General features: G+C 36.6%; 1 protein-coding gene and 1 pseudogene across 1 annotated transcript; both read right to left on the bottom strand.

Moving 5' to 3' along the window:
- Nucleotides 1–563: 563 nt before the first annotated feature.
- Nucleotides 564–3,061, bottom strand: LOC127938237 (ankyrin repeat and EF-hand domain-containing protein 1-like; annotated as a pseudogene).
- A 386-nt stretch (nt 3,062–3,447) lies between these two features.
- Nucleotides 3,448–17,521, bottom strand: LOC127938490 (EMILIN-1). Its single transcript, XM_052535141.1, has 8 exons — nt 17,051–17,521; nt 12,489–12,608; nt 9,804–9,934; nt 7,479–9,515; nt 7,206–7,322; nt 7,069–7,086; nt 6,824–6,958; nt 3,448–5,538 (listed from the first exon to the last, which is right to left on the bottom strand). The coding sequence occupies exons 1-8, from the start codon at nt 17,209–17,211 to the stop codon at nt 5,207–5,209; spliced, it is 3,051 nt and encodes a 1,016-aa protein (XP_052391101.1). The 5' UTR covers nt 17,212–17,521; the 3' UTR covers nt 3,448–5,206.
- Between the last annotated feature and the right edge of the window lie 832 nt (nt 17,522–18,353).

Genomic DNA, 18,353 nt, shown 5'->3' with positions numbered 1-18,353 from the left:
CCTCCAGCAAAGATGAGGTGGCATTGTGGGAATGACGTAAAAACAGTCTGCACTGAGATGGTTATGAAATCGGTAAGATTTTCATTGTTTGCACACTTAAATAGATTTATGATCTATCAAGATGTTGTATTTTAAGTTTTATTATAATAGTTCTTTGCTAGACAGGGAACTGTACTAATTTTATTTACTGGCTCCATTGAGGGTGGGCGGGTCTACAGAAGCTTCCGTCTCCAGTAGCAAATGTATGATGTCCAGCAACTCATCGCATGCATTCACATCAGCCCTGCGATGAGATTATCATACGGATATCATTTTTACAAATATGCATATGCCAAATTAAATATAGGGATAGTTCACCCAAACATTTTAATTATATCATAATTTACTCACTCTCATGTCATTCAAAACCTGTATGAACTTTTGTATGAACATTAAGGAAGATATTTCGAAGAATGTTGGTAAAGCGTTTCAATTCCCATTTATTTTCAAGTCAGTGGAAACCAAAACTGTTTGGTTACCAACATTTCTCAAATCATCTTCTTTCATATTGTGCAGAAAAAAAATCATACAGGTTTGGAATGACATTTGGGTGAGTAAATGATGACAGAATTTTCATTATCGGGTGAATTATCTGTAGATTCTTATATGTAAACTAAACTTACACGTTATCAAGGAGGAACTTTACCACTTCGCAGTTCCCACTTGCACATGTAATATTGTATATTGATAAATAAAATTGTGTATTCTACTTCTTGTAGAATTGATCTTTAATATCTACAGGAATCTTTTAGCTGAGTGCAAACCTAAGAGACTCTATATCTCCTGTTTTAACACAGTAGTTCATATTGGTGAGCGTGATTTCACCAAGTACAACATGTTCCTCGATCAACATCCTTGTTGATCCTGGAACAACATTCCAATCAACCAATCAGAATTGAGATATAACTTTTCAAGAAATATCTGTTTTAGGCTTAAATCAGGGTTAGGTGCTTCTACACTCTTGTTAATCAGCTATCACTTCCCACTGATTTTAGGAATCAATTATGGGTAGGGTTAGGTTTAGGGGCAGAAATTGGGTTAAGTTTATATTTTTGGGCAATAATGTTGATCCAGGATCATCAAAAGATGTAGATCCAGGAACATGTCTTACTTCGCAAAATCATGGCGACCAGTTCATATTTATGTATACATTTTCGGGCTCATCGATGTACCATGCTGTATCATCTTTGGTAGGATGTCCTGGTCGATGGTCTCTGTCATATCTGTGGGTGTCTGTAGCATGTTGGTGACTTTCAATCATAAAATGTGGTGGCCCACCATCATCACACCTTTGATTAAGATCAGGCGGGACAGTGCAAATGGTCATGGGTGTATTGAACTTAGTCTGTTTTGTCTTACTTGCCCTTGTTGCCGCCTTCCTCTTAGGCCCATAAGAAGCCATAACATATGGCTTTGGAAGATATTTGAGATCCTTTTGGAAATTACTGATATTTATAAAGCCCTCTCTTCTCTTATCGAGAGTAAGCAGAAGAGGATGAATTTAGATATCTTCTAGAGGAGTGTGAAGGTCCCGAAGAACAAACACAAATGTTGCCTGGACATTTGCCATGCCTCTATTCCCATGTAGCCTTCTGATGCTTACTCAAAAGCATTTCTCAGTGCATTCTCATTTTCATGAGACCAGTTGTGACGTGTCAGAGCTAATAGTTCATTGTGCCACCCGCTCCTCTGGAGAACTTTCCATGCAGTCGTTCAGCCTTCTTAAGCTCTTTTCCGGTGTCTTTGTGCCCACAGTCCTTAGCGATCAGACGGGGAAGCAGACCTTCTTGGTTCTTCAGTTTGGGATTGCATCCTAAAGTAGGAATAGGAATCTTCAAGTGATCCGATATAATATTTCAAATCAAGTTCAGCTTGATCACATCAAGAAGCATGACTGCTTTTATGTAGGGCTGCAGGATTTGGAGAAAAATCTAAGTGAGATAATATTACTATTTTATATTTTATATTTTTTTATATAAAATAAGTAAAATCAAGTATTTAAGAAAAATTATAAATAACAACCATAACATTTCAATAATAATATTTATGGCTGTGTTAATTTATAAACAAAAAATAATAAGAAGTAATAAGAAGTGGGACCTTAAAGCTTCTTTTTTGTTGGCAACAGAAAGTTTATCTCATTCTGAGTTTAAATTATCATAATGAATAAAATGAATAACTAAAGTAAAAAAAAAAACACAACAAAATCAAAAAGCATAGTGACTTATATCCTATTTTGTTGTTTTCAGGTATATTCGGATGTTTTACTATTGATATCCTTTTTGTCATTGAGAATTTACAGCAATCTTCTTTTAAAAATAGTAACAAACAGCCATTCTCTGCAGGTTTAATGATTCTGATTGGCTGAAAATAAATTGATGTACCTCTTTGAGCTAGAAACCTGCAACAATCTGTGCAACCAGCAGAGGCAGCAAAGTGTATCCCCCTCTGATGTTACCACTCCAGAGTCTGCTTCACATACATTTGTAGCCCGTCTCAGGGAAAGAGGCTTTAAATATACCATTAGCAATTATACAACATTTGCAAACCTGATTTGTAGCATTGAGGTCTGCTCCTCTCTCTAGGATGCTGAGGCACGTTCTGTAATTAGATTAATAATTAGATAGACCGCATACAGAAAATCTCCAAAATGGCAGTATGCTGCCAGTCATTGATGATCACTGTTGACTTTGTGGTTGCTGTAAAAAAGTCTTATGAAGGATAATTGTTGGTGAGGCGTCAAATACTGGAAGCCTCATTAATACCTAAACCTCGAGAGAAAGAGAAATATTGTATATTGATAAATAAAATTGTGTATTCACAGATAAAGTCTACACTGATATTGAGCTTGGCACTGACAAAACATGTTAACAGTTGCATGCAAATTTTTATGGACAGCAATGGATAAAAAGTGGCAGTATTATTAACTATATTATACATACATAATAAAAAATAAAAAAATACCTTTCCCTTCTTTGTCTACAAGTTTCATGTCTGCATTGTTCTTGACCAGAAGAGACATGATACCATTATATCCAAGCTCTGCGGCCAGCATCAGGGGTGTAGGCCCTAAGTGACATCTATTACAAATAGAGGATTCCTCGTGCCATGTTCATGGGATATGGTTCACTCACCATTAAATCATTCATAATTTTAATATGTTATCACTTTAATCTGCGCTCAATTATTCTGAAGAAGTGGGTATGATTCAACCAGATTCAACAAGAAAACGTGGAAAAGATATAAAGCCATCCACTAGATGGCGAGAATTCAACATAAGTAGAGTGTCCCGCGCTTTTTAGCCAATGAGAGAACTGTTTTGGGATTGGCTAGTCAGTAGTGTGTCTTTTGAAGGGTGGGGTTGCAACTGCTTAACAACACACAGACAATTAGAAAACACAAAATAAATGTGTGAAAAATATTTTAATTAAAATAGCATTGCAAATATACTGTATATCCAATATATAACATTCAGCTTTGAAGAAGTTGTGTCTGTGTAAAAATGTTTGTGCTGAAAATAATCTGAGGACTGTGGATTGCATAGCAGTCAGATTCACTTTGTTTGCTTAATTATAATACTGTTTTGTAATGCCTGTAGTGAGAAAAAAAATGAAATGGCTCAGGTTATGCCTGTGCAGTTTATATAAACTAGTCCCAATTGCAAATTGAGCAAATCGGCTGTCTTACTGCAAAATGAAACATTCAGAAGTAATAAAGACCTTTTAAGGAAATTCCTCTCTTTTGAGCGATACAGTTAACTGAATGGTCAAAGTTTGATCTCACAATACTAGACTCAGTGCAAAGTCCTTTTAAATCCATTTGTATTAAAGAAAACATTAGGCACAGACCACCAAGACAGCTAAGGTCACACAAATACATGTTTGGCAAAGATACAGATTCTGAGCTGTAAGTATCTTTAGAGAACATCTGCGGTACAAAGAGACAAAATAAAAAATCCATTGACAAAAAACAAAAAAGATAACCAGGATGTAATCTTTTCTGCATCTAGCACAAACAGCTTTCATAATTTTCTTTGGAAGAGTCACCAGAGAATGGGTTACAGAAGATTGCTGAACTATAGCCTCTGGCATGTATAAAAATGTCTCTCTCTGCACAGCCTGCTTTATTTAAATTCATCCTTTTATAGTTACTTTTCCAAATTTGGAGATTAAGAGAAGAAATGTGTTGCAAGAATAACACAGGGAGGAAATTAAAAAAAAAATAATGTGTAATATTTTTTGTATCCATCCTTAAAAAACCCCTGAATGGAGCTCTTGAGGGGAAAACCTTTTTTTAAATGAAACCACACCAACAGTACACATGAATCCATATTTTCTCATGGCCTCAGGATTCCTTCTTCTTGAGGTGTATTTTAGTGAAGCTTGAAAGTTAGAATGGGATAATGGTATATGCAATGCTTCAGAAAAAGAAATTACATTATGCTTGTCACATTCACATACAACATATTCGCCTTGTGTATATGGTCTAATTTTCTAGGTTTAGCTTGGATTTCTCCTCAGTCTTTTCTTAGTTGCTGGCAAGATTTGTTATCTTACACAACATGATGCTGAAATATTATCAGGCAAAATTATTCTCATGTCAGTAAATGGCAATCTCCATTCTAATAAAATTATTTATCAGTAATGTTTACTGGGGCATATGGGTATTTCAAGGGTCTAGCGATGCACTGCTAACAACCACACAGTATCTTTATACATTCAGATAACTACTATCATAAAGGTTTGTAGGGTCAGATCAAATGAAGATTGTGTCAGGTTTTTAGATAATTATGTGTCCAGTCATTCTGATCTCTTCTGGGGCAACAAGTGAAATGGATGTGCTAGTTTTTTAGAAAGATCTTAGCCAGCCAAAAATTGCATTTTAATATAAACAAACATTGCTGCTCACAAACATTATATAAAAATAAATGATTGCTAACATAAATGTAAAAAAACGTAACCATATAAAAAATTCTGTGCATTTTTCTGATAATAGAGAAAAATATATCCATCTTGTTTCCTTATGGCCTGTTATAAAAGAAACCTGCATATCATTTCTATCTTAAACGTTATTCAACACTGAATATGTATGTTTTTGAACTGTTCTTCAAAAAAAGATACAAATTTTTACATCTGACATTGCCCTCAAAAAGAGTCTCAGATGGGTCTTACAATCTCACGTCTGTTTCCTCATAGAGCAACATTCCACTGAAGATTGTAAGGGGCTCCATAGAATGGGCAAGTTTACCTGTGACCAGGTCAATGCAGACAGTATCTCCCTCCTGCAGAGGAAGTATGATGTTGAAGATAACCAGAGAGCCAGGAGTGTGCTGTGCCTCTGCCATGGGTTTCTCAAGACCCTCGGGCTGATAGCCTGCTGAATCTCCTCGGGCAATTCCATAATTGGATTTAGACAAGACTGCCTCAATCTTGACATTCTTGTGTCCTGTCAGGACTGCACTGAAGAAGTATCGCCCATTTACAGGGGCAGTGAACATACCTGTCAAAATACATTTAGTGAGCGAATTTATGATTATGACAGTTCTTAATTCAAACACTATATGCTTGTTTTTAACCCTCTGGAGTCTAAGGGTATTTTTGGGGCCTGAAGAAGTTTTGTCATGCCCTGATATTTGTGCTTTTTTCCGTTTCTTATAAATATCTGAATGGGTAAAGTCTAATATCACTGTAATCAGCGCAAACTGGGCTATAATAATATGTGAAATGCATGTATGTACATGATTGTATTTTTGAGAAAAAAAAATGTTTTGCATGGTTAGTGAAAAACTAAAAATGTTAAATCACTTGAATAAGGCCATAAAACACATACATAACATTGGTTCCCGGGACTGTTGAGAACTGGAGCTTGTAGCCTAGAATTTTTCTTTCTAAATTATGTGAAAATCATCTTGTTTACTCATTCACAGAAAACAATATATTGATTTAAATTTTCTAAGACACTTTTTGTTGGTAAAAGTCATATGCGAGTAGGCGTCAACTATCGATTTACACCTGAGAAGACAAAGGCCTGCATAATGAGCTGCATAATGAGCCTCTCATTCAACTGTGCCACTCTGAGGGAGGACTTACAAGAAAGAATGTGAGAATAAAATAAAACTATATAATTTTATGTTTGTAGTTTATTAAGAATATATTTAATTATCCCACAACATAATTTAATATCCACTTGAGGGAGCAGTTAAACAGTTTATTAGGGACAATCAAAGCTTACTTTCAAACTATTTTTTTGGCATCCTTACTTCAGTCACACAATCCTTCAGAAATCCTTTTAAAAATCTTATTTTCTACCAAAAAAAAAACATTTATTATCATCATCATCATTATTATTATTATTAATGTTGAAAAGATCTGAGAATATTTTTCAGGTTTTTTAGAGGGAATAAATTGAAAGAACTGCATTGTTTTTACATTTGTTAGAGTTATCTCTATTTGTCACATTTATATTATTTACATCAAGCTTTTGAATGGTATAGTATTGTATATTGTTATTGAAACTTCATAATGTTTCACTTGATTATACATTTAGTCAGGAATTATAGCTTGGAAAAAGTATTTGGAAAAAGTCTAACTAGTAAAATGTTTACACAGTGTTTTGTTATTATGTCTGTATCCAAAAAAAAGTAGACCCTTTACAGATTCGATTGATGTATTGCTCTTCGATTAAAACTGAGAGTGTAATTTAAGTTCTTTTCAGGGGTAATCAGGAGAAAATTACTCAAAACGCATATATGCTTTATTCGACTTCAAAGGGTTAACATACATACCTGTCTTTGGATCGTAGGACTTTCTTTCATTGATAAAGACCTCATTGAAGACAATAGTGCCTGTATTGGGTTGCGGTCGTGTGAGTGCTGCTGAGAATGACAGTCTTGGGACGTTTGCATCCTCTCCAGGAGGTCCTGGTAAGCAGGAGAAGAACAGAGAAAAATATTTATTTGTAGAAATATAATTTTATTAGTAGAACTTTTTATGCAGTAGTCATAGCAGTAGTAATAGAAGGAACACTGACCTTGTTCACCTCTGAGGCCTAAATAGAGACAAATTAGAACATGTATAGAGAAATATAAGTAATTTGATCACAAAGAATCCTGTTCTGGCAATGTTGTGAAAAATCTATAAATTTATTTTTGAGTCTCATTTATTTACCTGGGGGACCTGTTTGCCCCACTCTCCCTTGTGGTCCTTCTCTGCCTGGAGGTCCTTGTGGCCCAGGTGGTCCTTTGGATCCTTTCTCTCCTTGAGGACCAGGTGGTCCAGGCGGTCCTGTGCATTGGCCAAAAAGACATTACTTGGTTTTCCACATTCAAAAACAACAAAAAAAAAAGATAGTTAAGGTATAATGTATCGAACTGTTTTTAGGTTTACAAATTCTTAACTCAAATTATATAATTAGTTTTTGTCTTGACATATGTAACATACCAATAAATTCCTGTTCAGTGAAGCTCTGGAACTCCTTGAGAACATGTAGTATGGAAGAGTTGAGGTTGTTCATTTTGCCGTGAATGTTCTCTAAGTGAACATTCTGAATGCTGTCGATGGCCTCACCGTGAGAGATAACTGTGGAGTTTAGGTCATTAACACATGTCCAAAGCCCAGAGACATGTTTGCTTAGGCCATCTTTGATTATCTGAAGGTTTAATGACAAGGAATCCAGTCTACCGCAGACATCCTCCATTTTCGAGAGCCTTTTATCAAGCCCTTCTCGAGAAAGTTTGCATTCTCCCATTTCAATCATCAAGTTGCTGTTAAAGCTACTGATGCCATCGAAACGCACTTTACTGTCTTCTTTGTGCTCGTTCAAATCATCCTGTATCTTATCTAACTCTGAGTAAATTCTTTCATTAGATGAGTCCAGATCAGAAATAGAGTTGCCATGTCCCTGTACGGTATTCCTGAGGCCTTTCAGAGTGTCATTGATGGAGTTGAACGTTTGGATTACCCCTGTGAGCTCACCCTGAATGGACTTGAGGTCTTTGCCAAGCTTGCGAGTGATGGTATTTTGATTATCTACGTTTCTCTGATGGTCAGCCATGCTGATATTGCATTGGCTTGTGCATTTCTCAACCTCTTCTTTCAGCTTGCCTACTTCCTCCTGGAGGTTTGAGCATACCTGCGAGCAAGCATACTCATCTGAATCTACCTTTCTGCGTAAATCTGTAAGTTCTCCCTGGAACGTGTTTAAAGCCTGGTTGGTTACGTTTCTTATTTTTCGGAGTTCTTCATCTATCGAATTGCATCTGTCACAATCTTGTAGCATATTTTTAACATCGGTGATGATTTGGTTAAAGTGCTCTCCATTATGTCCTGTCAGATCCTTAATTTTTTGAACGTCATTGCTGAGATCTATAATACGATCCAATAAGGAGTCACCAGACACACTCAAATCCTTTAGTTTGGTGTCAAACCTCTTAATGTTCTCCTCGTTGGCAACGACCTTCCATTCCAGAGTTTTCACAGTATCTGCTGTCTCACTGCTTTTTGGACCACACGTCTCTTGGCACATATTAATCGCTGACTTGAGCCCACTGTCGAGATCAGTTGTTTTGTTCCCCAAACTTTCCAGATCATTTTTGTGATCGTTAATGAAACGCTTCAAGTCTTGGACATCCATCTCCATGGCAGATAATCTATAACCATGATCGTTGTTTCGACTGAGGACAGAGTTCTTAATCTGGCCGATCTCTCGCTGGACAAACTCTTTAATACTTGCCTCAGTATGGGAACATTTTTGCTCGGTTTTTCTCACAGTCCCATTCAGTCTCTTCTCCAGTTCTCTAAGACGGCTGTTCAGTTTATCATCAAACGCTTTTCCCCGACTGCCATTGCCATTGCCTGATCCTCTCAGCTCTTTCTCGAGACGTCCTCTAAGGATATCATATGTCTCTGCAGTTGAACTGACCTTTCTTTCAGTGGCACCAAGCCTCCTGTCCAGGTCGCTCAGGGAATCACAGCAACTCTGATAGTGTGATAGCTCCTTCTTGAGCAAATCTAAAGTTTGTTGGTGGTGTTGCTCCATCACACTAATGTGCTTCTCCAGCGCTCTGATTCTCTCTCGGTCTTCCTGCTGTTGCCTTTGAATGCTTTCCACTCCAGTTTGGCATGAAGAGCAGGACAGTGTCACCCGCCTTTCCAGTTCCCTCAGAATCTCTTCTTTAAGATTGCCATAGCGACTGTCTAACTCATTGCCAATTCCATTGCTGCCCTCAAGGTGGTTGTTGATGCTGGTGAGGGTTCTATCATGGACCTGTGTCATGTTGTCCAGCATGTCCAGCTTGTTCTGGATGCTGTGAATGGTCTCCCTCATGCCTGGCTGGGCAGCGTCGGCCAGATTGTTGCCGCCATTGATGCCTTCCCTTTGAGATTCCTCGTGTAATTTCTTATTCATGCTGTATAAGGTTGACTGGAGGTTGTGAAGTTGTTCCTCAAGTTGTCTAATCTTGTCACTGTCACTTCTCCCTATTAAAGGACATTGATTGCAGAAGTAATTACAGTTATTTGACATTTACTAATTTGAATTAAGACCAGTACCAGTCCAAAAGTTTGGACACATATATTTTAATCATACAGGTATGTCCAAACATTTGAGTGAAAGTGTATCTACAGGTATACTGTACCTATCAAACTTTTTTTTATTTATGAAGAGAAAAAATACTGCAGAATTTAAAATATTCTCAAAATCACACCTTGTCAGATCAACTTGACTCACTTTATGAATTCTGGTGTTAAGGTGGTGCAACGCCATACCTTCTTCACCAGTAGTTCTGCCCCTGCCATCACTGCAATCATCTCCTGAGTAGCCGTGACAGCACTTCCATTCCATCTCTGTGACCATTTTATAGGCAACCTTGTATCGTGGTTTTCTGTAAGTCCGATACCTGTGGTTTAAGATATTTCATCATACACAGTTCTAGTAAGAGCTAAAACTCTGAATATGATCTCTATGTATAGAGATATATTATTATATTATATTATTTATATATATTATTATTTTTGCTTTGAAAATATATATATTTTTTTACAAACGTGTACTTATTGCCACTTAAAGGGGTCATATTACGTTTTTTTTTAAAGATCATCAACAGAATATGTTGACACACTTTAATGTTCAAAAAATATAATTTTTCACATACTGTACATTATTGTATGCCCGACCTCTCTCATACATTTTGAACAGTCAATAGCAAATACTTAAAGGGGGGGTGAAATGCTCGTTTTCACTCAATATCCTGTTAATCTTGAGTACCTATAGAGTAGTACTGCATCCTTCATAACTCCAAAAAGTCTTTAGTTTTATTATATTCATAAGAGAAAGATAGTCTGTACCGATTTTTCCCGGAAAAACACGAGTGCCTGGAGGCGTGACGTGTGGGCGGAGCTAAAGAATCACGAGCACCAGTAGGCTTTTGTTGAGAGCATTTGGAAGCTGTGACACCGTGAGGACAAAACCGACAAAAACAAACCATGGCTTACAGTCAGATTCAGCGTATATTTATGATCCAGAATCAGATCCCGAGGCTGAAACTGAACGAGAGCAGCAGCAGCAACGACTCGCTCCGAGCGGGGCTCGAACCCGGGTCTCGGCATGGGAGGGGACGCACTAACAAGAAGGCAGAGATATTTGAAGCAGTTTTACTCACCGCCTGTGGTTCCAACACACGATCGTGGCCCTTTTTCGTTGGGATTGCATCATCCTTAAGAAATAAACGATACGCAAATCCGTCGTCAAACTGGGCCATGTTTGTAAAACAAGCATCTTCGAAATGCAGGGAACAAGCACAAACACTTGCACAACTCCGTTGATGCTCTGTAAAAATAAACTCCATCCACTGGTCCCTTAATGCTGTTTTTTTTTTTGGTAATCTGTGCAGGGTTGTCTTGCCCTGGCAACTAAAAATACACTTCTTTTGTGACATTTTGCGAAGCTCTCGCTCTGATCACTGAATGCCTCTGCTCTCTATACAGGAACGCACGCTCTTCAGGCAGAAGTGCCCTCAGGACCCATATAAGGAAATTCCGCTCCATCTAACGTCACACAGAGCCATACTCGAAAAACACTTTCCGAAACTTGTGACAAACCGGAAGGAGTATTTTTGGAACAGAAATACTCCTTCAAACGTACAACTTAATTTTTGAGAGTTTGTCCATGTTTAGCATGGGAATCCAACTCTTTAACAGTGTAAAAAACTCAGTATGCATGAAATAGCATTTCACCCCCCCCCCCCCCCCCCCTTTAAATTAATAACATACTTCCAGCAGCTGATTCAGAAGCGCCAGATTATCGTAGCAAAGTCAGAATGACCTCCTCTCCTAGGTTCACGAAATGGTCATCCATAAAATGCATTGCTGTTCTGTTGTAAGTAATCTTAAAGATTCCTAAATGCATCTACTTTCTGAAAGCCAAATAAAGTGCTTTTGCTTTTGCCTAGATACACACAGCATCTCCCTGACATGGCTGCTTCAACTCTCACTATGGTTACTGAAACCACAACTTCTTTCTTTGCATGAATATTTAGATTGCTTTACGCAAATATTTCCACATAGTGACATAGATATGTGGAGGCGTATTTAAACGAGGCGTTTTAGGGGGGCGTGGCAGAGTCTGAACTTTTATAAAGAATATCTCTTTGGATTTGAGACTTTGTCTTTGCAACTTTACAGACCTTCTTTATGCACCAAGAGCTTGAAACACTCCAAAGAGAAAGGAAAAATCACATCATATGACCCCTTTAAAGTTGTCGGGTTTAACAAGAGAGTCCCTTATGGCACTTGTCAAGTAGGCAGATAGACACTATTCCTTTTCCGTTCATTTCCTTGGTTATGTATCACTTTTCAAAAGGACACAACTCTGTTGGGCAACAGTACAATAAAGGCCTGTTCTTCTTTTTCTTTGAGTTGTTGCTTCTGGGCATGTTTTTGTTATTTTATTCCGTCAAAGTTTTCAGTACATCATTAAAATCTTTGCAAGTGTTTGCTTTGCTCTGGCAAGCCTCATGTGTGTCGATTGAACTTTCAAGTGCAGTTGTTGCTATTATTAGAACATTGTTTATACTCCATTCCTACTTGTGATGTGGCTTCTGTAGTTCATAGGGGACTAGTATTATGGCTTTCTTTGAAGGTATTGGATAAAACTGAGGTTTATTGAGACCTAAGAAAAAGGTCAGATTCATCTTGGACTTAAGACTGAAATATGTTCTCTAAAAAATGAGTAAAATAACAACATTACAAGTAACTTTCTGGTACATTAACATTAACGGATTTCTGTCTCAATTTCTCTTCCATCTCATTCCACACATAGTTCTGGTAGACATGCCTCTAGCTGAGTGAGGGACATGTTCCAAACCTTTGCAGTTTGACACTGTCGTAACAGCAGTGGTAGTCAAGATTAAATGAAATGCAATTTAGCTGTGTTTTTTTCTCATGGATACTTACAAAACCACATGGGAACATTGGCCCCAAGCACAGCGCTGGTATTCAGGTTTCACATACGTCTCCACTCCATCTTCCATTACACAGCTTACAGTCTTTGTTACTACGTAAGCACACCAGTTCCTGTTTTTGTACAAAGCATAGGCAAATTATAATTATTAAGGCTTCAATTCAAGTGGTCGAGGACTTCTGCCTTCACTCTAGACAGAGCTAAATTAAAAAGGTACCCTGTAATTAAAGTACAAATAATTGCCTTACAAGACCAAAACTTTCTTCCAGTGACACCCACAAAACCAAAACTTTCCTCCAATGACACCCACAAAGCATCACATAAATGCAACCTGTTTTCAAGGTCATGGCAGCATTATGCTTGGAACAAATAATTATATAAATAGTGTGATTTCAATGTCTTGGAGCAGCTAGGCTTGCAATAAATGCTGCTCCAGACAAACTCCATCTCTGCAATCACTGCTGGGCCACTTATGACGTGCATTTGAAATTGCTTATGACAATGAGAATCTCAATTTTTAATCAAATATAAATCGAATTCATACTTGAAATTACACTATATTGTATATTTATATTGGCATTTATACTCCATTTATAAATCTGACAAAAGCAGAATAATAATACTAATAAAATAAATGATTTTTTTTTATTTTACAGTACAATAGTAATTTATTTCTTTATTAATTTGTTTAATCTTTATAATTTAAATGATAACCATAATTTGAATAATAATAGTAATAATGATACTAATACTGTATACTATTAGTAATAATACTTAACAATATTTCATGACTACCATCCAGTTTTTTTTTTTTTTTTTCAGACAATTCTTTTTGTCACCTGGGTTTATTTGATGTTTATATCTTAAATGTACACTCATCCTGTGAGAGAATGAGAGGGATATCCCCATCCTGCTCAGAGATATACATCTACTCTGGGCACATAGTAGACAGTATTTGTAATAAGTACATTCATATAAAAATGTATAAACATCCTTATTTTTCATGTGGAATTCTAGTGGGTCTTCATTTTAGAACACTTGGTGAGTTTAATGTAGTTTCCACAACACCTTGGAGTGCTGCATGATTTTAAAACTTCTGATTAAAGTGATAAATGATGCTGTTTTCTCAGGGAGCTTGTTTAGATGGGATGGAAACCGGGCTGAAATCCAATGCTTCTGGTTCATCACAATAACTCATTGAGTCTGGTTAAACATTCATTATCATGAGCATTGCTGAGACGGGAATGCCTCGATGCATCAGCTGCAAGTGCTCTCACACACACAAACAAATGGGGCCCAGACACTGAAAGTACACAAGTTCAACACGGACATCTTCACCACAGACAACCATGCATTTCAAATTCTACACCCATTCAATCTCAGATTAGGCAAGGTGCATCTATTCCTATCTGCCTAAATGTGAAATAAAATCTTACTTTTGATCATGCATTATTAATATAAAACGTTGTGTTTCTTTGTAAAATAGTGTGAAATATTTATGAGTGCACATGTATCCTGTGTATGTGAGTTTGGATCAAGGATGTGACACTACACAGTTCTTCACTAATAAGATCTGGATGGATTCATGGAGAGCTGAATGTGTGCAGAAGCATTAAATAGGACACACATATAAATAAATTGTGGTTTGGGGGATGCAACTAAAAGTATGATGATGGTGAATAGAACACTGAGTCCTTGTTTCGGCTTTATTCTGTGGGGGGAAAAACAAAGGACAAAGGCCTGGGTCCATGTATACAAATAGACACAAAAAAAGGAAAGTGGTTCTTGGCTTTATCAAACTTGAGAGAGGAAAAGTAAACTAAGATTTTGGAGTCACAATGGCCTCTTTGTCTCAAATGTACACAAATCCATGTTGATTTTGTACAAGATCACTCTTAAGGATTGGATATAATGTCCAGCATTCTTGTATCATGTATTTTTGCTCTCTGTTTAATTACCACACAATGGTTGTTCAGGATTGAATCAGTTGTTGGGGGAAGAACTTTCTGTGTGAACACTTCCAGTCATCTAATTGTCTTTGCATCGCTAAGAAACTGCATCTGTCAGCTTTTTATTTTAAGAATAAAATTCACTGCTTAGTCATATAAACAAGAAGACCCAGATGCAAGTGTCAAGCCTGTGGCACCATATAGCTCAAGAACATCCAGCTTAAGGCAGCTGAATATAAACACTTCCCTTGACAGGGTAAACATCCACAGAACCCAGTTTGGCAAGGAGTGAAGTATCACTTCAACATCTCAAGTAGAAACAGGACTTGGAGAAAAATAATAGCATGCACAGCAGCAGTAGGACTATGTATTGCTACGCTCAAAAGAGAAACCGTGAGTAGGCCTACAGGGCAATTGAGTTATCCATACAAACAAAGCTAAAATATATCTAAGCAAGCTGTTTAAAGGCAGATTAGTAGAAGTTTTCCTTTTTGTTTTAGGCCAACAGCGATAATATGTGTAATCTAAAACACATATCTGAAGATCTGCTCTGATGGTTTTCTTCCACTAGCCTTACTTGCTGACTTGAATAAGACTGGCAGGCACATCATTAACCATATAAACCTACTACCATACAACCATAATACATATATTTTCTAGCAAGTATAAAAGGAATTTTAATATAATTCTAAAATTTCCCTCTTCTAAAAACTTCCCTATTCAGGTTGTGATTCATGTGTATTTGTGCTGTGAAATCTTTACTGGTTTTAATAACCTAAACATCCACTTTAAGATCCAAAAACTTGTATTGCATTGCACTATACTGTATGTTTTTCCCTCCACAATAAATCTTCGATCATAAAACTAGCATTTAAATTTCATATTAAGTCCTAATATTGCTAATATTGGGAGATAAAGGGTGACAACTACTATTTATATGTATTTAAGTTGTCTGCTATACTATACTGTTATATAAGGATCTAATTGATTTACATTGCAAGTTATCAGTATTACGCCATATACATAACCAACTTTACCAAATGCATATTTTTCCTAGGTTTGGGCCTCTGAATAGTATTTAGTTGTTTGTTCCTCCTTGACTATGAGCTCCATTTGTTCCTATATCATACTATATGAGCATGTTGTATCAAATATAACACTGAAAGAAACAAGTTAAATAAACTGTTTCATTAAAATATATATTTTTTTAATTATTATTTGATATGTAAGGCTTTACAGGGTTAACGTGTGGAACCACAGGAATTCCTATCAAAAACCAAATACACTTTTACGTAGTTTAAAGACTGTCCAAAATATCTCCACACAAACATATTAGCTTTGGTTTGGTCAGTGACCCTACATTGCTTCCGTATCATATTTACTTGTTATATCCAATTTCTCAAATGTTTGCAATTATGGTTTAGATGTAAGAAAGTGTGTATTTCCTGTTTGAAACCTAAATGATTAAGATAAAAGCTGAGCTTAGCGAACTGTTTTGTGAAATGCTCACACATACTCCCGACAAGCAAACACTGTGCACATTTGCTGAGACCACTTACATATGTGTAAACACTTTACATCAAGAATGAAACTAACAAAGTTTCTGCAACATTATAACATTATAAGTTTTGTCATAGCAGGAACTACTTGGTGGTGATTCCAGGCAATGCATCACAGTGAATAATATATATATATAGACAGTTAATAATAAAAGAAGTAGCTTCACAACTGCCATCAGCAAAAAAAAAGATTTCTTTTAGTGGCAACCAATATGTTTGTTCTGTTGGATTGAAAACATCTGCACATACCAGCTGTTTATAATGAAAAATCTGGATTGCAAGTCATAGTACAACTCAATCAAAAAGTAGAAGGGCAGCTGATATAATCCAAGATATTGAACAAACAGGAAACACGGGACACACTGTGAAGGGGGATTTCAGCTACCACAAGTTGTCTTATATTTCACACATCTGTGAAAACAAAACAGAGTTCAAACAGACAGTCTTTAGTGGTTGTGCCAGCGGGGGCCAACACATTCTTTCCCAAACAGTGCAGTGCAGAACGTCTTTATTCCACTGGGCTGTGCTAGTGCCAGGATAAGTGCACTTAAGGTTTTCACAGTTTGGCCTCCATCCCGTTGCACATTCATTGACGTCTGCTCAGTAAAGCCAAAAAAGGGCAGACCTGTCCAACAGTAGCTCACTCACCCAGGGCAAGAGAATGCGATTTCATACTAGACTTAATGACTAGAAACTAGTAAACTCAGTACAGTATAACCTTATATTTGCAAAATCAGCAGCACAATCTCAATAATACAGGGATTTAGCAGTACTTTAACTCTGTGATCATTTAGATCACAAAACAGCATCAATAGCCAGTATTAGTATATATATTTAAGAGTAATAATGAAATAATAAAAAAATATATATTTTTTGTAGTCTTAAGATAAGAGAAATATGTCTAAATCAGTTCATTTACAAAAAAAAAATGAATTTTTAGTTTACATGGCAAAATTTTCTTCAGTGTGTTATATTACTGACTGATGTTAATATGATGAAAATGATTAAACGATCAACTCTGCCCTGTTGTTGCTAAACTGAACTTGCCTGTGTCTGCTGGTCACCTTAGATCCAGTCTGTGAAGCTGATACAGAATGACTCTCATCCACATGTTGAGTGTATCGTGACGCGTATGTTCCTGCTCCCCGGTTATCTCCAGGCAAAATCAGCACCAATACAGTCAATAAGTAAACTAAATATAGTGCCATGACTTACGAGTAAAAACAGATTTAGAAAAAAAACGATCCTTAGAAAAAGTACATCCAACAGCTTCAGCGTAGTAGAGTGCAGTACAGCCCCGCTAACTACTGATGTGTACTTCATACAGTTCTGAGTAAGTATGCACCTTTGTCATCTTTTCGCAAAGTGTCCATTGATTTTAAAAGATGCCTTCATTTTACCCATTACACGCGGTCAAACTCTAATGAGAAGCGTCCGTTTTTTTTTCTTTATCGTCTGCGTAGTCATAATGTGAAAACTGCCTTGAAATGATGCGGATCCAAAAATCCCGTTCTCTCTTCCCTTCCCCTCCTCTCTCTCTCTCTCTCTCTCTCTCTCTCTCTCTCTCTCTCCCTCTCCCTCTCCCTCTCTCTCTCTCTCTCTCTCTCTCAGGAAGGAAAAACGCATTAAATTATTGCCTTTGAGTATAATGTCTCGAATCATAACAGATTAATTTTTTTATTATTTATATATTATTTTATATATATATATATATATATATATATATATATATATATATATATATATATATATATATATATATATATATAAAACACTGCAAACATAATAAAAGCATTATATAAAATTGATTTTGACAAAAGTCTTTTCTGTGGGCCGCAGGTATTGAAATAGCTATTCAGCAGTTATTTATTTATTTGTAAAGCTGATATTTACCAGTATTTTCAAATATTTGATGCCTAGACCAGAGGCGTCATGCCCATTAAAAGTGAGAGTTCTGATTTCTGAGCCAAGTGGATTTTAAAGGCAGCTTCCAAAAGACAAAAAAATATAATAAAAAATAGCCACAAAAATATTGTTTATATTTGATACAATCACACCGGTGTGATTAGATTGTTCTGTCCAGCACAGCAGAGAGCCAGACAAGTTTGTACAGCGCTGCATTATAACCAATCACACACGATTCTGTTGAGCATATGAATGAAATGGCCAATCAGAGACGTTCAGATGAGTCATGGCTGAAACGTGTGTTTTGTTCACTTGCCAGCTGACTGAATTATAAACAACAAAGTGCAGATGTGAGTACGAATGTATGTAACACTCATTTCACAGTGTAAACAGTTTCAGTGATTTAAAAGGGAGTATTTTTTAGAGTGCCTGAACTCTGGCTAAA

The sequence above is a fragment of the Carassius gibelio genome, chromosome A20, assembly GCF_023724105.1.
Source record: "Carassius gibelio isolate Cgi1373 ecotype wild population from Czech Republic chromosome A20, carGib1.2-hapl.c, whole genome shotgun sequence".
Classification (NCBI taxonomy): domain Eukaryota; kingdom Metazoa; phylum Chordata; class Actinopteri; order Cypriniformes; family Cyprinidae; genus Carassius; species Carassius gibelio.
Note: the sequence above shows the minus strand (reverse complement) of the source record. Positions and strands in the feature narration are given on the sequence as shown.